Genomic DNA, 22,500 nt, shown 5'->3' with positions numbered 1-22,500 from the left:
CAGTCACAGAGCAGTGTATCTCAACCCCAGAGGGTACCAGTACAGAGTCAATGTGGAGGCTATATACAGGGGGTACCGGTACAGAGTCAATGTGGAGGCTATATACAGGGTGTTACGGTACAGAGTCAATGTGGATGTTATATACAGGGTGTTACGGTACAGAGTCAATGTGGAGGCTATATACAGGGTGTTACGGTACAGAGTCAATGTGGAGGCTATATACAGGGGGTACCGGTACAGAGTCAATGTGGAGGCTATATACAGGGGGTACCGGTACAGAGTCAATGTGGAGGCTATATACACGGGGTACCGGTACAGAGTCAATGTGGAGGCTATATACAGGGGGTACCGGTACAGAGTCAATGTGGAGGCTATATACAGGGGGTACCGGTACAGAGTCAATGTGGAGACTATATACAGGGGGTACCAGTACAGAGTCAATGTGGAGGCTATATACAGGGGGTACCGGTACAGAGTCAATGTGGAGGCTATATACAGGGGGTACCGGTACAGAGTCAATGTGGAGGCTATATACAGGGGGTACCGGTACAGAGTCAATGTGGAGGCTATATACAGGGGGTACCGGTACAGAGTCAATGTGGAGGTTATATACAGGGTGTTACGATACAGAGTCAATGTGGAGGCTATATACAGGGGGTACCGGTACAGAGTCAATGTGGAGGTTATATACAGGGGGTACCGGTACAGAGTCAATGTGGAGGTTATATACAGGGGGTACCGGTACAGAGTCAATGTGGAGGCTATATACAGGGGGTACCGGTACAGGTTAGTTGAGGTAGTATGTACATGTAGGTAGGGGTATGAGGTAGTATGTACATGTAGGTAGGGGTATGAGGTAGTATGTACATGTAGGTAGGGGTATGAGGTAGTATGTACATGTAGGTAGGGGTATGAGGTAATATGTACATGTAGGTAGGGGTATGAGGTAATGGAGGTAATATGTACATGTAGGTAGGGGTATGAGGTAGTATGTACATGTAGGTAGGGGTATGAGGTAGTATGTACATGTAGGTAGGGGTATGAGGTAGTAGAGGTAGTATGTACATGTAGGTAGGGGTATGAGGTAGTATGTACATGTAGGTAGGGGTATGAGGTAGCGTGTACATGTAGGTAGGGGTCTGAGGTAGTAGAGGTAGTATGTACATGTAGGTAGGGGTGTGAGGTAGTATGTGCATGTAAGTAGGGGTATGAGGTAATATGTACATGTAGGTAGGGGTATGAGGTAATGGAGGTAGTATGTACATGCAGGTAGGGGTATGAGGTAGCATGTACATGTAGGTAGGGGTATGAGGTAGTATGTACATGTAGGTAGGGGTATGAGGTAGTATGTACATGTAGGTAGGGGTATGAGGTAGTATGTACATGTAGGTAGGGGTATGAGGTAGTATGTACATGTAGGTAGGGGTATGAGGTAGTATGTACATGTAGGTAGGGGTATGAGGTAGTATGTACATGTAGGTAGGGGTATGAGGTAATATGGGGTGAAATGCATCGGTAATAAACAGCGAGTAGCAGCAACGTAACGAAAGGGGGATCGATGAACATAGTCCGGGTGGCCATTTGATTGGCTGTTCAGGAGTCTGATGGACCCAGACTTGGCGCTCCGGTACCGCTTGCCATGCGGCAGTAGAGAGTCTGTGACTAGGGTGGCTTTGACCATTTTAAGGGTCTGACACCGCCTGGTATAGAGGTCCTGGATGGCCGGAAGCTTGGCCTCCATTGATGTACTGGGCCGTACACACTACCCTCTGTAATGCATTGCGGTCAGAGGTCGAGCAGTTTGCCGCACCAGGCAGTGATGCAACCGGTCAGGATGCTCTCGACGGTGCAGCTGTATAACGTTTTGAGGATCTGAGGACCCATGCCAAATCTTTTCAGTCTCCTGAGAGGGAATAGGTTTTGTCGTGTCCTCTTCACGGCTGTCTTGGTGTGTTTGGACCATTCTAGTTTGTTGTTGATGTGGACACCAAGGAACTTGAAGCTCTCAACCTGCTCCACTACAGCCCCGTCGATGAGAATGGTTCCTAGTCAGACAGTAGAGGTCTAAAGTACAGGAAGTAGGGGGTGTTACCTGGTCTGTGGTCCCCAGGGCCTGGTCAGACAGTAGGGCTCTATATGACAGGAAGTAGGGGGTGTTGTTAACCAGGATGGTCCTGTCTTCTATCTGGATAATCTGGATGCCGTGTCTCACCACAGATGACACGCAGAACTGACAAACCTATAGGGAGGGAGGGGGCAAAGACACAGACAGAGACAGAGACACAGAGAGACAGAGAAAGACAGAAACAGAGAGAGACAGAGAGAGACAGAGACAGAGAGAGAGAGCGAGAGACAGAGAGAGAGGCAGAGAGAGACAGAGAGAGACAGAGACAGAGAGAGGCAGGGAGAGACAGAGAGAGACAGAGACAGAGACAGAGAGCGAGAGACACAGAGGGACAGAGGGACAGAGAGGCAGAGAGAGACAGAGAGAGAGACAGAGAGAGACAGAGAGATAGAGACAGAGAGAGAGACAGAGAGAGAGACAGAGAGAGACAGAGAGAGACAGAGAGACACAGAGGGACAGAGAGGCAGAGAGAGAGAGAGACAGACAGAGAGAGACAGAGAGAGGCAGAGACAGAGAGAGAGAGTTAATGCCTCCACATGCTTCCAGTAACTCATGTCTATCTGATACTGTTAGTTAGTCTCAATGACATTTTATAGATGGAACAGTGAGTGAGTGATATGTGGTTATCTGACCTGTTCCTACCTTGTTGAATATAATAACAGTGATATGTGGTTATCTGACCTGTTCCTACCTTGTTGAATGTAATAACAGGGACCTGTTCCTACCTTGTTGAACGTAATAACAGGGACCTGTTCCTACCTTGTTGAACGTAATAACAGGGACCTGTTCCTACCTTGTTGAATGTAATAACAGTGACCTGTTCCTACCTTGTTGAATGCAATAACAGTGACCTGTTCCTACCTTGTTGAATGTAATAACAGTGACCTGTTCCTACCTTGTTGAATGTAATAACAGTGACCTGTTCCTACCTTGTTGAATGTAATAACAGTGACCTGTTCCTACCTTGTTGAATGTAATAACAGTGACCTGTTCCTACCTTGTTGAATATAATAACAGGGACCTGTTCCTACCTTGTTTAATGTAATAACAGTGATATGTGGTTGTCTGACCTGTTCCTACCTTGTTGAATGTAATAACAGTGACCTGTTCCTACCTTGTTGAACGTAATAACAGGGACCTGTTCCTACCTTGTTGAATGTAATAACAGTGACCTGTTCCTACCTTGTTGATCGTAATAACAGGGACCTGTTCCTACCTTGTTGAATATAATAACAGGGACCTGTTCCTACCTTGTTGAATGTAATAACAGGGACCTGTTCCTACCTTGTTGAATGTAATAACAGTGACCTGTTCCTACCTTGTTGAATGTAATAACAGTGACCTGATCCTACCTTGTTGAACGTAATAACAGGGACCTGTTCCTACCTTGTTGAATGTAATAACAGTGACCTGTTCCTACCTTGTTGAACGTAATAACAGGGACCTGTTCCTACCTTGTTGAACGTAATAACAGGGACCTGTTCCTACCTTGTTGAACTTAATAATTGTGTCTCTGGATAAGAGCATCTGCTAAATGCCTCACATGTATCACGTAGAGACAGGTAGCTTGGGGAGGATGTAAGTATGGACAGTCCCTAACCTTCTGTCTCCCAGGGTTCCTCCCCAGGGGGATCTCTGCCTCCACATAGCCCTCCTCGTCCAGGGTGAGGACCTCAGGACTGACACCCTCCTTCCAGCGCGGAGACGTCAGGTCATGGACCAGCTTCAGGGCTGTAGACTTATGGACCGTGTTAGTGTCGGACCAGTAGATACCCAGCTGAAACGCCTCCTAGAGAGAGGGAGGGAGGGAGAGAGAGACAAACAGAGAGGGAGGAAGGGACAAAGAGAGAGGGAGAGACAGGAGAGAGAGAGAAAGAGAGAGAGAGGAAGGGACAAAGAGAGAGGGAGAGACAGGAGAGAGAGAGAAAGAGAGAGACAAACAGAGAGAGAGGAAGGGAGAGATACAGAGAGGGAGGAAGGAACAAAGAGAGAGGGAGGAAGGGACAAAGAGAGAGGGAGAGATAAAGAGAGAGGGAGAGAGACAGAGAGGGAGAGGTAGGGAGAGAGGGAGGGAGAGAGGGACAAACGGAGAGGGAGGAATGAAGACAGAGAGAGAGAGAGAGAGACAGATTGAGAAAGAGAGAGACTAGGTTCAAATCTATCAGTGATTATGATGAATACATGGACACACACGAAGCCCTGCTCTCTGAGTCGGCCAGTCCCAGCTCCTCTCGGCCGTTACCTCATAAATCGCGGGTGCTATGGAAACAATGCTTTATTTGTTTCTGTTTCACAGACTATGACACGCGTAGGGCTTTACGCTAGTTTCCTGTAGCCATCAGCTTTTATCCTCTGATACCAGACAGACCTTAGTACCTAGTGATGGGGTTTGAGGTCCTACCTAGTGATGGGGTTTGAGGTCCGAACCCCTACAGACAGACCTTAGTGCCTAGTGATGGGGTTTGAGGTCTGAACCACTACAGACAGACCTTAGTACCTAGTGATGGGGTTTGAGGTCCTACCTAGTGATGGGGTTTGAGGTCCTACCTAGTGATGGGGTTTGAGGTCCTACCTAGTGATGGGGTTTGAGGTCCTACCTAGTGATGGGGTTTGAGGTGTGAACCCCTACAGACAGACCTTAGTACCTAGTGATGGGGTTTGAGGTGTGAACCCCTACAGACAGACCTTAGTACCTAGTGATGGGGTTTGAGGTTCGAACCCCTACAGACTGACGACCTTAGTGCCTAGTGATGGGGTTTGAGGTGTGAACCCCTACAGACTGACTGCCTTAGTACCTAGTGATGGGGTTTGAGGTCCGAACCCCTACAGACAGACAGACAGACAGACAGACAGGCTCACTGGGGAGGATATACCTACTCATGTAGACAGACAGACAGACAGACAGCCTTAGTACCTAGTGATGGGGTTTGAGGTCCGACTTGCTTTGTAGAGTGCCCTGGGTCTTCCTGTCTCGCCCATAGAGGTATACACTCAGTGGCCAGTTTATTAGGTACACCCTGTTCACGACAATGGTTCGCTCCTACAGACAGTGTCTGGGGTTTACCCGAGACCAGAGAGACTAATACAGAACATCCAGTCAGCAGCAGTCTTGTGAAGAGAGGTCGGCTGCTTTTACAACAGCTAATGGGGGATCCTAATAAAATACCAAATACCCCAAATAATTCAGGCTGTTCTGGAGGCAAAGGGTGGTCTGACCCGGGTACTAGATGGATGTACCTAATAAACTGGCCACTGAGTGTATAATAAACTGGCCACTGAGTGTATAATACACTAGTGGCGCTGATCTACGACCTGCAAAGCTCTAGAAGGTGACGATAATGGCAGCCATCTTGGTCAGTGATGCATTCAAAAACCAGTCTATATAAATCAAGGGTCTCTCCTCTCTCACCTTGAAGTTAGGAGGAACGAGGGTCTTTCCAGCAGGTATCTGCAGGACGATGGTCTCTCCTTCAAACAGCCAGAGGTCCCATGTAGAGTGGTTGGTCAACAGGGCCCAGGGAATGAGCTCTACTAGAAGAGTGTTGAGACCAGACCTCCAGGCTGACAACTTCACCTGCATGGGGCTGTCCCACTGGGCTAGGACTTCTGATCCAGGCCTACAGTACCACACAGAGATATACAGTTAAATACTGTAAACATCAACAACTATACAGCTCCCTGGGATGGGGGGGGGGGGGGGGGCTGTCCCACTGAGATAAGGCCTCCACTATACACCTGTAACATGGATCTGTCCCACTGAGATAAGGTCTCCACTATACACCTGGAACATGGATCTGTCCCACTGAGATAAGGTCTCCACTATACACCTGTAACATGGATCTGTCCCACTGAGATAAGGCCTCCACTATACACCTGTAACATGGAGGTCTCTGTCCCACTGAGATAAGGTCTCCACTATACACCTGTAACATGGCTCTGTCCCACTGAGATAAGGCCTCCACTATACACCTGTAACATGGATCTGTCCCACTGAGATAAGGTCTCCACTATACACCTGTAACATGGATCTGTCCCACTGAGATAAGGCCTCCACTATACACCTGTAACATGGAGGTCTCTGTCCCACTGAGATAAGGTCTCCACTATACACCTGTAACATGGAGGTCTCTGTCCCACTGAGATAAGGTCTCCACTATACACCTGTAACATGGCTCTGTCCCACTGAGATAAGGCCTCCACTATACACCTGTAACATGTATCTGTTCCACTGAGATAAGGTCTCCACTATACACCTGTAACATGGAGGTCTCTATCCCACTGAGATAAGGTCTCCACTATACACCTGTAACATGGAGGTCTCTATCCCACTGAGATAAGGCCTCCACTATACACCTGTAACATGGAGGTCTCTATCCCACTGAGATAAGGCCTCCACTATACACCTGTAACATGGAGGTCTCTGTCCCACTGAGATAAGGTCTCCACTATACACCTGTAACATGGAGGTCTCTATCCCACTGAGATAAGGTCTCCACTATACACCTGTAACATGGAGGTCTCTGTCCCACTGAGATAAGGTCTCCACTATACATCTGTAACATGGAGGTCTCTGTCCCACTGAGATAAGGTCTCCACTATACATCTGTAACATGGAGGTCTCTGTCCCACTGAGATAAGGTCTCCACTATACACCTGTAACATGGATCTGTCCCACTGAGATAAGGCCTCCACTATACACCTGTAACATGGATCTGTCCCACTGAGATAAGGCCTCCACTATACACCTGTAACATGGATCTGTCCCACTGAGATAAGGCCTCCACTATACACCTGTAACATGGATCTGTCCCACTGAGATAAGGCCTCCACTATACACCTGTAACATGGATCTGTCCCACTGAGATAAGGCCTCCACTCCAACATGGAGGTCTCTATCCCACTGAGATAAGGTCTCCACTATACACCTGTAACATGGAGGTCTCTGTCCCACTGAGATAAGGTCTCCACTATACACCTGTAACATGGAGGTCTCTGTCCCACTGAGATAAGGTCTCCACTCCAACATGGAGGTCTCTGTTCCACTGAGATAAGGCCTCCACTCCAACATGGAGGTCTCTGTCCCACTGAGATAAGGCCTCCACTCCAACATGGAGGTCTCTGTTCCACTGAGATAAGGCCTCCACTCCAACATGGAGGTCTCTGTTCCACTGAGATAAGGCCTCCACTCCAACATGGAGGTCTCTGTCCCACTGAGATAAGGCCTGCACTCCAACATGGAGGTGTCTGTCCCACTGAGATAAGGCCTCCACTCCAACATGTCTCTGTCCCACTGAGATAAGGCCTCCACTATACACCTGTAACATGGATCTGTCCCACTGAGATAAGGCCTCCACTATACACCTGTAACATGGAGGTCTCTGTCCCACTGAGATAAGGCCTGCACTCCAACATGGAGGTGTCTGTCCCACTGAGATAAGGCCTCCACTCCAACATGTCTCTGTTCCACTGAGATAAGGTCTGCACTCCAACATGGAGGTGTCTGTCCCACTGAGATAAGGCCTCCACTCCAACATGTCTCTGTCCCACTGAGATAAGGCCTCCACTATACACCTGTAACATGGATCTGTCCCACTGAGATAAGGCCTCCACTATACACCTGTAACATGGAGGTCTCTGTCCCACTGAGATAAGGCCTGCACTCCAACATGGAGGTGTCTGTCCCACTGAGATAAGGCCTCCACTCCAACATGTCTCTGTTCCACTGAGATAAGGTCTCCACTATACACCTGTAACATGGAGGTCTCTGTCCCACTGAGATAAGGCCTGCACTCCAACATGGAGGTGTCTGTCCCACTGAGATAAGGCCTCCACTCCAACATGGTCTCTGTCCCACTGAGATAAGGCCTCCACTCCAACATGGAGGTCTCTGTCCCACTGAGATAAGGCCTCCACTCCAACATGGAGGTCTCTGTTCCACTGAGATAAGGCCTCCACTCCAACATGGAGGTCTCTGTTCCACTGAGATAAGGTCTCCACTCCAACATGTCTCTGTTCCACTGAGATAAGGCCTCCACTCCAACATGGAGGTCTCTGTCCCACTGAGATAAGGCCTCCACTCCAACATGGAGGTATCTGTTCCACTGAGATAAGGCCTCCACTCCAACATGGAGGTATCTGTTCCACTGAGATAAGGCCTCCACTCCAACATGGAGGTCTCTGTTCCACTGAGATAAGGCCTCCACTCCAACATGGAGGTCTCTGTCCCACTGAGATAAGGCCTCCACTAGACATGGAGGTCTCTGTTCCACTGAGATAAGGCCTCCACTCCAACATGGAGGTCTCTGTTCCACTGAGATAAGGCCTCCACTCCAACATGGAGGTCTCTATTCCACTGAGATAAGGTCTCCACTATACACCTGTAACATGGAGGTCTCTGTCCCACTGAGATAAGGCCTCCACTCCAACATGGAGGTCTCTGTTCCACTGAGATAAGGCCTGCACTCCAACATGGAGGTCTCTGTTCCACTGAGATAAGGCCTCCACTCCAACATGGAGGTCTCTGTTCCACTGAGATAAGGCCTCCACTCCAACATGGAGGTCTCTGTTCCACTGAGATAAGGCCTGCACTCCAACATGGAGGTCTCTGTTCCACTGAGATAAGGCCTCCACTCCAACATGGAGGTCTCTGTCCCACTGAGATAAGGCCTCCACTCCAACATGGAGGTCTCTGTTCCACTGAGATAAGGCCTCCACTCCAACATGGAGGTCTCTGTCCCACTGAGATAAGGCCTGCACTCCAACATGGAGGTCTCTGTCCCACTGAGATAAGGCCTCCACTCCAACATGGAGGTCTCTGTTCCACTGAGATAAGGCCTCCACTCCAACATGGAGGTCTCTGTCCCACTGAGATAAGGCCTCCACTCCAACATGGTCTCTGATCCACTGAGATAAGGCCTCCACTCCAACATGGTCTCTGATCCACTGAGATAAGGCCTCCACTAGACATCTGTGGTACAGACATGAACAATCACCATAACATCCAACTTCAACCACGCTAAACAGACACACAGAGGCACGCCATGGAAGTACACAGAAACAAACAACTTAATATGCAGATACAAACAACATCAATCAACAGGCATCTGGGTAGGCACATGGGCATGTATCACATCAGCACACACCACCGCACACACACGCCAACAACACACACACACACACACACACACACACACACATACACACACACACACACACACGCCAACAACACACACACACACACACACACACATACACACACACACACACACACACACACACACACACACACACACACACCACACATGGGGGCATGTTAACATCAAAACCATGTCTCTGTCCTACTAACTGATGTACAGAGACATAGACAGCAAAGATGCATTTACTTGACTAGAACGTTCTATGGCGGCCATGTTAGCTCCCCATTAGCATTACATGGGGAATATTTCAACAATGACATGTAGCTGAATGTCTATGTAATTGTTGACTGCTGAAACATCCAACTCTACTGAACACTAAGGACTAATAGTTCCTGTAGTGAAGGTAGACTCCCGGAGGGTTCCAGGTCTAGTTCCTGTAGTGAAGGTAGACTCCAGGAGGATCTGTAGTGAAGGTAGACTCCAGGAGGGTCCCAGGTCTAGTTCCTGTAGTGAAGATAGACTCCAGGAGGATCTGTAGTGAAGGTGGACTCTAGGAGGACCTGTAGTGAAGGTAGACTCCAGGAGGGTTCCAGGTCTAGTTCCTGTAGTGAAGGTAGACTCCAGGAGGACCTGTAGTTAAGGTGGACTCTAGGAGGGTCCCAGGTCTAGTTCCTGTAGTGAAGGTAGACTCCAGGAGGGTCCCAGGTCTAGTTCATGTAGTGAAGGTAGACTCCAGGAGGACCTGTAGTGAAGGTGGACTCTAGGAGGACCTGTAGTGAAGGTGGACTCTAGGAGGGTCCCAGGTCTAGTTCCTGTAGTGAAGGTAGACTCCAGGAGGGTTCCAGGTCTAGTTCCTGTAGTGAAGGTAGACTCCAGGAGGGTACCAGGTCTAGTTCCTGTAGTGAAGGTAGACTCCAGGAGGACCTGTAGTGAAGGTAGACACCAAGAGGACCTGTAGTGAAGGTAGAATCCAGGAGGACCTGTAGTGACGGTAGACTCCAGGAGGACCTGTAGTGAAGGTAGACTCCAGGAGAACCTGTAGTGAAGGTGGACTCCAGGAGGACCTGTAGTGAAGGTAGACTCCAGGAGGACCTGTAGTGAAGGTGTACTCCAGGAGGACCTGTAGTGAAGGTGGACTCCAGGAGGACCTATAGTGAAGGTAGACTCCAGGAGGACCTGTAGTGAAGGTGGACTCCAGGAGGACCTGTAGTGAAGGTGGACTCCAGGAGGGTCCCAGGTCTAGTTCCTGTAGTGAAGGTAGACTCCAGGAGGGCCCCAGGTCTAGTTCCTGTAGTGAAGGTAGACTCCAGGAGGACCTGTAGTGAAGGTAGACACCAGGAGGACCTGTAGTGAAGGTAGACTCCAGGAGGACCTGTAGTGACGGTAGACTCCAGGAGGACCTGTAGTGAAGGTGTACTCCAGGAGAACCTGTAGTGAAGGTGGACTCCAGGAGGACCTGTAGTGAAGGTGGACTCCAGGAGGACCTGTAGTGAAGGTAGACTCCAGGAGGACCTATAGTGAAGGTGGACTCCAGGAGGACCTGTAGTGAAGGTGGACTCCAGGAGGACCTGTAGTGAAGGTAGACTCCAGGAGGACCTGTAGTGAAGGTGGACTCCAGGAGGACCTGTAGTGAAGGTAGACTCCAGGAGGACCTGTAGTGAAGATAGACTCCAGGAGGAAACCAGGTCCAGTTCCTGTAGTGAAGGGAGACTCCAGGGGGACCTGTAGTGAAGGTAGACTCCAGGAGGACCTGTAGTGAAGGTGGACTCTAGGAGGACCTGTAGTGAAGGTGGACTCCAGGAGGACCTGTAGTGAAGGTAGACTCCAGGAGGACCTGTAGTGAAGGTGGACTCCAGGAGGGTCCCAGGTCTAGTTCCTGTAGTGAAGGTAGACTCCAGGAGGACCTGTAGTGAAGGTAGACTCCAGGAGGACCTGTAGTGAAGGTAGTCTCCAGGAGGACACCAGGTCCAGAGAGAGACGGACGGTGAGGTAACGATGACAACCTATTCTCTATATAGTGCTCTACTTTGGGCCCTTTTGACTAGGACTCTATAGGCCCTGGTCTAAAGTTGTGCACTATATAAGGAATAGGGTGCCATAGGGTCTTGGTCTAAAGTAGTGCACTATATAGGGAATAGGGCCCTGGTCTAAAGTTAATTTCCCAGAGAAGGGAAAGTATCAGTTTGTCCTGGGCCTTTAGAAACCCCCCCCCCCCCCCCCCAGTCTGATCCCTGGACCGTGAACACACATCTCTAAACATGGAACCCCCCCCCCCCTCCCTCAGTCTGATCCCTGGACCATGAACACACATCTCTAAACATGGAACCCCCCCCCCAGTCTGATCCCTGGACCATGAACACACATCTCTAAACATGGAAACCCCCCCAGTCTGATCCCTGGACCGTGAACACACATCTCTAAACATGGAAACCCCCCCAGTCTGATCCCTGGACCGTGAACACACATCTCTAAACATGGAAACCCCCCCCCCCCCCAGTCTGATCCCTGGACCGTGAACACACATCTCTAACCCCCCCCCCCAGTCTGATCCCTGGACCGTGAACACACATCTCTAAACCCCCCCCCCCCAGTCTGATCCCTGAACACACATCTCTAAACATGGAAACCCCCCCCCCAGTCTGATCCCTGGACCCTGAACACAAATCTCTAAACCCCCCCCCCCCCAGTCTGATCCCTGAACCGTGAACACACATCTCTAAACCCCCCCCCCCCCCCCCCCAGTCTGATCCCTGAACACACATCTCTAAACCCCCCCCCCCCCCCCCCAGATCTCACACTGCTAAAAAGCTGGGCTCCGCTTGCAGACCCCTGACAGAAGCTGCTCAGCACATTGGATCCAGTCAGAAAGTCACCTGGTTAGTTCATTAGTAATTTGATGTTTGATCTGCTCTCTGATGCCCGATGTGCCAAACTATATCTAAATGCAAGGCCCCTGTCCTTTTAGATGAATCTAAACCAGGGTTCTCCGAGGATCTAAACCAGGGTTCTCCGAGGATCTAAACTAGAGGTCTCCGAGGATTTAAACCAGGGGTCTCCGAGGATCTAAACCAGGGGTCTCCAAGGATCTAAACCAGGGGTCTCCGAGGATCTAAACCAGGGTTCTCCTAGGATCTAAACCAGGGGTCTCCGAGGATCTAAACCAGGGGTCTCCGAGGATCTAAACCAGGGGTCTCCGAGGACCTAAACCAGGGGTCTCCGAGGATCTAAACTAGAGGTTCTCCGAAGATCTAAACCAGGGGTCTCCGAGGATTGAAACCAGAGGTCTCCGAGGATCGAAACCAGGGTTCTCCGAGGATTTAAACCAGGGGTCTCCTAGGATCTAAACCAGGGGTCTCCGAGGATCTAAACTAGAGGTTCTCCGAAGATCTAAACCAGGGGTCTACGAGGATCGAAACCAGGGGTCTACGAGGATCGAAACCAGGGGTCTCCGAGGATCTAAACCAGGGGTCTCCGAGGATCTAAACCAGGGTTCTCCGAGAATCTAAACCAGGAGTCTCCGAGGATCTAAACCAGGGGTCTCCAAGGATCTAAACCAGGGGTCTCCGAGGATCTAAACCAGGGGTCTCCGAGGATCTAAACCAGGGGTCTCCGAGGATCTAAACAAGGGTTCTCCGAGAATCTAAACCAGGAGTCTCCGAGGATCTAAACCAGGGGTCTCCAAGGATCTAAACCAGGGGTCTCCGAGGATTTAAACCAGGGGTCTCCGAGGATCTAAACCAGGGGTCTCCGAGGATCTAAACCAGGGGTCTCCGAGGATCTAAAACAGGGTTCTCCTAGGATCTAAACCAGGGGTCTCCAAGGATCTAAACCAGGGGTCCCCGAGGATCTAAACCAGGGTTCTCCTAGGATCTAAACCAGGGGTCTCCGAGGATCTAAACCAGGGTTCTCCAAGGATCTAAACCAGGGGTCTCCGAGGATCTAAACCAGGGGTCTCCAAGGATCTAAACCAGGGTTTTCCTAGGATCTAAAACAGGGTTCTCCTAGGATCTAAACTAAGGGTTCTCCGAGGATCTAAACCAGGGGTATCCGAGGATCTAAACCAGGGGTCTCCGAGGATCTAAACTAGAGGTTCTCCGAAGATCTAAACCAGGGGTCTCCGAGGATCGAAACCAGGGGTCTCCTAGGATCTAAACCAGGGTTCTCCGAGGATCTAAACTAGAGGTTCTCCGAAGATCTAAACCAGGGGTCTACGAGGATCGAAACCAGGGGTCTCCGAGGATCTAAACCAGGGGTCTCCGAGGATCTAAACCAGGGTTCTCCGAGAATCTAAATTAGGGGTCTCCGAGGATCTAAACCAGGGGTCTCCAAGGATCTAAACCAGGGGTCTCCGAGGATCTAAACCAGGGGTCTCCGAGGATCTAAACAAGGGGTCTCCGAGGATCTAAACCAGGGGTCTCCGAGGATCTAAAACAGGGTTCTCCTAGGATCTAAACCAGGGGTCTCCGAGGATCTAAACCAGGGGTCTCCGAGGATCTAAACCAGGGGTCTCCGAGGATCTAAACCAGGGGTCTCCGAGGATCTAAACCAGGGGTCTCCGAGGATCTAAACCAGGGGTCTCCGAGGATCTAAACCAGGGGTCTCCGAGGATCTAAACCAGGGTTCTCCTAGGATCTAAACCAGGGTTCTCCTAGGATCTAAACCAGGGTTCTCCGAGGATCTAAACCAGGGTTCTCCTAGGATCTAAACCAGGGGTCTCCGAGGATCTAAACCAGGGGTCTCCGAGGATCTAAACCAGGGTTCTCCTAGGATCTAAACCAGGGTTCTCCTAGGATCTAAACCAGGGTTCTCCGAGGATCTGAACCAGGGGTCTCCGAGGATCTAAACCAGGGTTCTCCTAGGATCTAAACCAGGGGTCTCCTAAATGAAACCATTTTTTTCAAGCTTTCAAATAGGCCAATTCTCCTCCTCTTCTGTCCCCTGCAACTCTTCCCCAGGTCCTTAGTGTACAAGAGACAGCAGTGCATACACACACACACAGTACCTGTCTGTGTCCTTGCTGACGTAGGGCCATGGAGGCTGGCTGTTGTTCTTCAGACCGTAGAAGTCTGCCAGTATGTGGTCCTGGCTGTCCTCCAACCCAGCCTGGTTCCTGTTCACTATCTGTTTGATCACACTGGTGGAGATGGGCACCGCACAGTGAGACGCATCCTCGTCCTCACTGCAACAGACAGACAGACAGACAGGTTAGTCTTCATAACACACACACACACACACACACACACAGTGTCTGCCTCAGCTTGTCCAGTGTCCCACTGTCTGGGGTGAAGTATGTACAATCTCTGCTTGTTCCACAGACGCCCCAGTGTTACTCTGTGGATCCTAACTGACCCACTACAGTCAGTAATCACCGTGTTACTCTGTGGATCCTAACTGACCCACTACAGTCAATATCCAGCGTGTTACTCTGTGGATCCTAACTGACCCACTACAGTCAGTATCCACCGTGTTACTCTGTGGATCCTAACTGACCCACTACAGTCAGTATCCACCGTGTTACTCTGTGGTTCCTAACTGACCCACTACAGTCAGTATCCGCAGTGTTACTCTGTGGATCCTAACTGACCCACTACAGCCAGTATCGGCAGTGTTACTCTGTGGATCCTAACTGACCCACTACAGCCAGTATCCACTGTGTTACTCTGTGGATCCTAACTGACCCACTACAGCCAGTATCCACCGTGTTACTCTGTGGATCCTAACTGACCCACTACAGTCAGTATCCACCGTGTTACTCTGTGGATCCTAACTGACCCACTACAGTCAGTATCCACCGTGTTACTCTGTGGATCCTAACTGACCCACTACAGCCAGTATCCACCGTGTTACTCTGTGGATCCTAACTGACCCACTACAGCCAGTATCCACTGTGTTACTCTGTGGATCCTAACTGACCCACTACAGCCAGTATCCACCGTGTTACTCTGTGGATCCTAACTGACCCACTACAGTCAGTATCCACCGTGTTACTCTGTGGATCCTAACTGACCCACTACAGTCAGTATCCACCGTGTTACTCTGTGGATCCTAACTGACCCACTACAGCCAGTATCCACGGTGTTACTCTGTGGATCCTAACTGACCCACTACAGCCAGTATCCACTGTGTTACTCTGTGGATCCTAACTGACCCACTACAGTCAGTATCCACCGTGTTACTCTGTGGATCCTAACTGACCCACTACAGCCAGTATCCACCGTGTTACTCTGTGGATCCTAACTGACCCACTACAGTCAGTATCCACCGTGCTACTCTGTGGATCCTAACTGACCCACTACAGCCAGTATCCACCGTGTTGCTCTGTGGATCCTAACTGACCCACTACAGTCAGTATCCACCGTGTTGCTCTGTGGATCCTAACTGACCCACTACAGTCAGTATCCACCATGTTACTCTGTGGATCCTAACTGACCCACTACAGCCAGTATCCATCGTGTTACACTGTGGATCCTAACTGACCCACTACAGCCAGTATCCACCGTGTTACTCTGTGGATCCTAACTGACCCACTACAGTCAGTATCCACCGTGTTACTCTGTGGATCCTAACTGACCCACTACAGCCAGTATCCACCGTGTTGCTCTGTGGATCCTAACTGACCCACTACAGTCAGTATCCACCATGTTGCTCTGTGGATCCTAACTGACCCACTACAGTCAGTATCCACCGTGTTACTCTGTGGATGCTAACTGACTGACTACAGCCAGTATCCACTGTGTTACTCTGTGGATGCTAACTGACCCACTACAGCCAGTATCCACCGTGTTACTCTGTGGATCCTAACTGACCCACTACAGTCAGTATCCACCGTGTTACTCTGTGGATCCTAACTGACCCACTACAGCCAGTATCCACCGTGTTACTCTGTGGATCCTAACTGACCCACTACAGTCAGTATCCACCGTGTTACTCTGTGGATCCTAACTGACCCACTACAGTCAGTATCCACCGTGTTACTCTGTGGATCCTAACTGACCCACTACAGCCAGTATCCACGGTGTTACTCTGTGGATCCTAACTGACCCACTACAGCCAGTATCCACTGTGTTACTCTGTGGATCCTAACTGACCCACTACAGTCAGTATCCACCGTGTTACTCTGTGGATCCTAACTGACCCACTACAGCCAGTATCCACCGTGTTACTCTGTGGATCCTAACTGACCCACTACAGTCAGTATCCACCGTGCTACTCTGTGGATCCTAACTGACCCACTACAGCCAGTATCCACCGTGTTGCTCTGTGGATCCTAACTGACCCACTACAGTCAGTATCCACCGTGTTGCTCTGTGGATCCTAACTGACCCACTACAGTCAGTATCCACCATGTTACTCTGTGGATCCTAACTGACCCACTACAGCCAGTATCCATCGTGTTACACTGTGGATCCTAACTGACCCACTACAGCCAGTATCCACCGTGTTACTCTGTGGATCCTAACTGACCCACTACAGTCAGTATCCACCGTGTTACTCTGTGGATCCTAACTGACCCACTACAGCCAGTATCCACCGTGTTGCTCTGTGGATCCTAACTGACCCACTACAGTCAGTATCCACCATGTTGCTCTGTGGATCCTAACTGACCCACTACAGTCAGTATCCACCGTGTTACTCTGTGGATGCTAACTGACTGACTACAGCCAGTATCCACTGTGTTACTCTGTGGATGCTAACTGACCCACTACAGCCAGTATCCACCGTGTTACTCTGTGGATCCTAACTGACCCACTACAGTCAGTATCCACCGTGTTACTCTGTGGATCCTAACTGACCCACTACAGTCAGTATCCACCGTGTTACTCTGTGGATCCTAACTGACCCACTACAGCCAGTATCCAGCGTGTTACTCTGTGGATCCTAACTGACCCACTACAACCAGTATCCACCGTGTTGCTCTGTGGATCCTAACTAGAGCCATGGTTAACTGGGTCTAAAGTGGAAACTAAAGCCATGGTTAACTGGGTCGGGTGGTCTAGTTACTTCCTGTCTGGCGGGGTGTTTCAGCAGGTCTGGGATCAGAGAGGGTGACCCATCCTAGCAGCACTAAATCAACAACCCTCCAGGATACATTAGACCCAGACAATAGAATAACATGGCTTCAGAACTACGACTCAGCTGTCAGTTCTACTTGGACTGGGGAGACCCCTCCCTCCCTCCCTCCCTCCTGTCAGGTCATTCTCAGTGTTCAGTAGTTGTTCCTGGTGACCCTGTCCCTGGATCAGCTTACTCTCTCTCTCTTCTCTTCTCTGTGTGGATGATGACAGGGTCTGGAAGGTGTGTTACCTGGCCTGACAGGTGTGTTACCTGGTCTGAAAGGTGTGTTACCTGGCCTGGAAGGTGTGTTACCTGGTCTGGAAGGTGTGTTACCTGGCCTGGAAGGTGTGTTACCTGGTCTGAAAGGTGTGTTACCTGGCCTGGAAGGTGTGTTACCTGGCCTGGAAGGTGTGTTACCTGGCCTGGAAGGTGTGTTACCTGGCCCGGAAGGTGTGTTACCTGGCCCGGAAGGTGTGTTACCTGGCCCGGAAGGTGTGTTACCTGGCCCAGAAGGTGTGTTACCTGGCCTGGAAGGTGTGTTACCTGGCCTGGAAGGTGAGGTGGTGTGTCAGGTCATTCTCCGTGTTCAGTAGTTGTTCCTGGTGACCCTGTCCCTGGATCAGCTGACTCTCTCTCAGCCCCAGACTTCTCTTCTCTGTGTGGATGATGACAGGGTCTGGAAGGTGGCTACGCATCATGAACAGAGGACTAAATACAACCTGGAAGAGAACAGGACACGGCTGTTAGAGAGACAGAGAGAGAGAGAGAGAGACAGAGAGAGAGAGAGAGAGAGACAGAGAGACAGAGAGAGAGACAGAGACAGAGAGAGAGACAGAGAGAGAGAGACAGAGAGAGAAAGGGACAGAGAGAGAGACAGAGACAGAGAGACCGAGAGAGAGAGGAGGCAGAAAGAGAGACAGAGACAGAGAGAGAGACAGAGAGAGAGAGAGACAGAGAGAGAGACAGAGAGATAAAGGGACAGAGAGAGAGACAGAGACAGAGAGACCGAGAGAGAGAGGAGGCAGAAAGAGGTCTGTTGTCAGGACAGTAGAGTAGTGAGGAGGCAGAAAGAGGTCTGTTGTCAGGACAGTAGAGTAGTGAGGAGGCAGAAAGAGGTCTGTTGTCAGGACAGTAGAGTAGTGAGGAGGCAGAATGAGGTCTGTTGTCAGGACAGTAGAGTAGTGAGGAGGCAGAATGAGGTCTGTTGTCAGGACAGTAGAGTAGTGAGGAGGCAGAAAGAGGTCTGTTGTCAGGACAGTAGAGTAGTGAGGAGGCAGAAAGAGGTCTGTTGTCAGGACAGAGTGTAGTGAGGAGGCAGAATGAGGTCTGTTGTCAGGACAGTAGAGTAGTGAGGAGGCAGAAAGAGGTCTGTTGTCAGGACAGTAGAGTAGTGAGGAGGCAGAAAGAGGTCTGTTGTCAGGACAGTAGAGTAGAGAGGAGGCAGAAAGAGGTCTGTTGTCAGGACAGTAGAGTAGTGAGGAGGCAGAAAGAGGTCTGTTGTCAGGACAGTAGAGTAGTGAGGAGGCAGAAAGAGGTCTGTTGTCAGGACAGTAGAGTAGTGAGGAGGCAGAATGAGGTCTGTTGTCAGGACAGTAGAGTAGTGAGGATGCAGAAAGAGGTCTGTTGTCAGGACAGTAGAGTAGTGAGGAGGCAGACAGAGGTCTGTTGTCAGGACAGAGTGTAGTGAGGAGGCAGAATGAGGTCTGTTGTCAGGACAGTAGAGTAGTGAGGAGGCAGAAAGAGGTCTGTTGTCAGGACAGTAGAGTAGAGAGGAGGCAGAAAGAGGTCTGTTGTCAGGACAGTAGGGTAGAGACGAGGCAGAAAGAAGTCTGTTGTTAGGACAGTAGAGTAGTGAGGAGGCAGAAAGAGGTCTGTTGTCAGGACAGAGAGTAGTGAGGAGGCAGAAAGAGGTCTGTTGTCAGGACAGAGAGTAGTGAGGAGGCAGAAAGAGGTCTGTTGTCAGGACAGTAGAGTAGTGAGGAGGCAGAAAGAGGTCTGTTGTCAGGACAGTAGAGTAGTGAGGAGGCAGAAAGAGGTCTGTTGTCAGGACAGAGTGTAGTGAGGAGGCAGAAAGAGGTCTGTTGTCAGGACAGTAGAGTAGAGAGGAGGCAGAAAGAGGTCTGTTGTCAGGACAGTAGAGTAGTGAGGAGGCAGAAAGAGGTCTGTTGTCAGGACAGTAGAGTAGTGAGGAGGCAGAAAGAGGTCTGTTGTCAGGACAGTAGAGTAGTGAGGAGGCAGAATGAGGTCTGTTGTCAGGACAGTAGAGTAGTGAGGATGCAGAAAGAGGTCTGTTGTCAGGACAGTAGAGTAGTGAGGAGGCAGAAAGAGGTCTGTTGTCAGGACAGAGTGTAGTGAGGAGGCAGAATGAGGTCTGTTGTCAGGACAGTAGAGTAGTGAGGAGGCAGAAAGAGGTCTGTTGTCAGGACAGTAGAGTAGAGAGGAGGCAGAAAGAGGTCTGTTGTCAGGACAGTAGGGTAGAGACGAGGCAGAAAGAAGTCTGTTGTTAGGACAGTAGAGTAGTGAGGAGGCAGAAAGAGGTCTGTTGTCAGGACAGAGAGTAGTGAGGAGGCAGAAAGAGGTCTGTTGTCAGGACAGAGAGTAGTGAGGAGGCAGAAAGAGGTCTGTTGTCAGGACAGTAGAGTAGTGAGGAGGCAGAAAGAGGTCTGTTGTCAGGACAGTAGAGTAGTGAGGAGGCAGAAAGAGGTCTGTTGTCAGGACAGAGTGTAGTGAGGAGGCAGAAAGAGGTCTGTTGTCAGGACAGTAGAGTAGAGAGGAGGCAGAAAGAGGTCTGTTGTCAGGACAGTAGAGTAGTGAGGAGGCAGAAAGAGGTCTGTTGTCAGGACAGAGTGTAGTGAGGAGGCAGAAAGAGGTCTGTTGTCAGGACAGTAGAGTAGAGAGTCTCTCTCTCTGTCTCCTCCTTCCACTCTCTCTGTCTCCCCCTTCCACTCTCTCTGTCTCCCCCTTCCTCTCTCTCTGTCTCCCCCTTCCTCTCTCTCTGTCTCCCCCTTCCTCTCTCTCTGTGTCTCTCCCTTCCTCTCTCTCTGTCTCCCCCTTCCTCTCTCTCTCTGTCTCCCCCTTCCTCTCTCTCTGTCTCCCCCTTCCTCTCTCTCTGTCTCCCCCTTCCTCTCTCTCTGTGTCTCTCCCTTCCTCGCTCTCTGTCTCCCCCTTCCTCTCTCTCTCTCTCTGTCTCCCCCTTCCTCTCTGTCTCCCCCTTCCTCTCTCTCTGTCTCCCCCTTCCTCTCTCTCTGTGTCTCTCCCTTCCTCGCTCTCTGTCTCCCCCTTCCTCTCTCTCTGTCTCCCCCTTCCTCTCTCTCTGTGTCTCTCCCTTCCTCGCTCTCTGTCTCCCCCTTCCTCTCTCTCTGTATCCCCCTTCCTCTCTCTCTGTCTCCCCCTTCCTCTCTCTCTGTGTCTCTCCCTTCCTCGCTCTCTGTCTCCCCCTTCCCCTCTCTCTCTGTATCCCCCTTCCTCTCTCTCTGTCTCCCCCTTCCTCTCTCTCTGTGTCTCTCCCTTCCTCTCTCTCTGTCTCCCCCTTCCCCTCTCTCTCTGTATCCCCCTTCCTCTCTCTCTGTCTCCCCCTTCCTCTCTCTCTGTCTCCCCCTTCCTCTCTCTCTGTGTCTCTCCCTTCCTCGCTCTCTGTCTCCCCCTTCCTCTCTCTCTCTCTCTGTCTCCCCCTTCCTCTCTCTCTGTCTCCCCCTTCCTCTCTCTCTGTCTCCCCCTTCCTATCTCTCTGTCTCCCCCTTCCTATCTCTTTGTCTCCCCCTTCCTCTCTCTCTGTCTCCCCCTTCCTCTCTCTCTGTCTCCCCCTTCCTCTCTCTCTGTGTCTCTCCCTTCCTCGCTCTCTGTCTCCCCCTTCCTCTCTCTCTCTCTCTGTCTCCCCCTTCCTCTCTCTCTGTCTCCCCCTTCCTCTCTCTCTGTCTCCCCTTCCTCTCTCTGTCTCCCCCTTCCTCTCTTTCTGTCTCCCCTTCCTCTCTCTCTGTCTCCCCTTCCTCTCTCTCTCTATGTCTCCCCTTCCTCTCTCTCTGTCTCCCCCTGCCTCTCTCTATGTCTCCCCCTTCCTCTCTCTATGTCTCCCCCTGCCTCTCTCTATGTCTCCCCGTTCCTCTCTCTCTATGTCTCCCCGTTCCTCTCTCTCTGTGTGTCTCCCCCTTCCCCTCTCTCTGTATCCCCCTTCCTCTCTCTCTGTCTCCCCCTTCCTCTCTCTCTGTCTCCCCCTTCCTCTCTCTCTGTCTCCCCCTTCCTCTCTCTGTCTCCCCCTTCCTCTCGCTGTCTCCCCCTTCCCCTCTCTGTCTCCCCCTTCCTCTCTCTCTGTCTCCCCCTTCCTCTCTCTCTGTCTCCCCCTTCCTCTCTCTCTGTCTCCCCCTTCCTCTCGCTGTCTCCCCCTTCCCCTCTCTCTGTGTCTTCCCCTTCCTCTCTCTCTGTGTCTCCTCTCTCTCTGTGTCTCCCCCTTCCTCTCACTCTCTCTATGTCTCCCCCTTCCTCTCTCTCTGTCTCCCCCTTCCCCTCTCTCTGTGTCTCCCCCTTCCTCTCTCTCTGTGTCTCCCCCTTCCTCTCTCTCTGTCTCCCCCTTCCTCTCTCTCTGTCTCCCCCTTCCCCTCTCTCTCTGTCTCCCCCTTCCTCTCTCTCTGTCTCCCCCTTCCCCTCTCTCTGTGTCTCCCCCTTCCTCTCTCTCTCTGTCTCCCCCTTCCTCTCTCTCTCTCTCTCTCTCTCTATGTCTCCCCCTTCCTCTCTCTCAGTCTCCCCTTCCTCTCTCTCTGTCTCCCCCTTCCTTTCTCTCTGTGTCTCCCCCTTCATCTCTCTCTCTGTCTCCCCCTTCCTCTCTCTCTCTCTCTCTCTCTCTCTCTCTCTGTCTCCCCCTTCCCCTCTCTCTGTGTCTCCCCCTTCCTCTCTCTCTCTGTCTCCCCCTTCCTCTCTCTCTCTCTCTCTCTCTCTCTCTATGTCTCCCCCTTCCTCTCTCTCTGTCTCCCCTTCCTCTCTCTATGTCTCCCCCTTCCTCTCTCTCTGTCTCCCCTTCCTCTCTCTCTGTCTCCCCCTTCCTCTCGCTGTCTCCCCCTTCCCCTCTCTCTGTCTCCCCCTTCCTCTCTCTCTGTCTCCCCCTTCCTCTCTCTCTGTCTCCCCCTTCCTCTCTCTCTGTCTCCCCCTTCCTCTCGCTGTCTCCCCCTTCCCCTCTCTCTGTCTTCCCCTTCC

The 22,500-nt window shown here is 51.0% G+C and overlaps 1 protein-coding gene across 3 annotated transcripts in view; it reads right to left on the bottom strand.

Annotated features, from left to right (window-relative positions):
• Positions 1 to 22,500, bottom strand: part of LOC149984734 (intermembrane lipid transfer protein VPS13B-like) — a 283,030-nt gene that overhangs the window by 29,397 nt on the left and 231,133 nt on the right. For all 3 annotated transcript variants that reach the window (XM_090215719.1, XM_090215714.1, XM_090215713.1), the window contains exons 22-26: positions 17,860 to 18,035; positions 14,264 to 14,440; positions 5,535 to 5,742; positions 3,726 to 3,914; positions 2,093 to 2,239 (exon numbers count right to left, since the gene is read on the bottom strand). In XM_090215719.1, coding sequence (XP_090071845.1) covers positions 2,093 to 2,239; positions 3,726 to 3,914; positions 5,535 to 5,742; positions 14,264 to 14,440; positions 17,860 to 18,035 — 897 coding nt within the window. The remainder of the gene's footprint in view (positions 1 to 2,092; positions 2,240 to 3,725; positions 3,915 to 5,534; positions 5,743 to 14,263; positions 14,441 to 17,859; positions 18,036 to 22,500) is intronic.

The sequence above is a fragment of the Oncorhynchus mykiss genome, chromosome 2 (assembly GCF_057628025.1).
Source record: "Oncorhynchus mykiss isolate SJ-2025 chromosome 2, ASM5762802v1, whole genome shotgun sequence".
NCBI classification, from domain to species: domain Eukaryota; kingdom Metazoa; phylum Chordata; class Actinopteri; order Salmoniformes; family Salmonidae; genus Oncorhynchus; species Oncorhynchus mykiss.
This window is presented reverse-complemented; position numbering and strand designations above follow the sequence as displayed.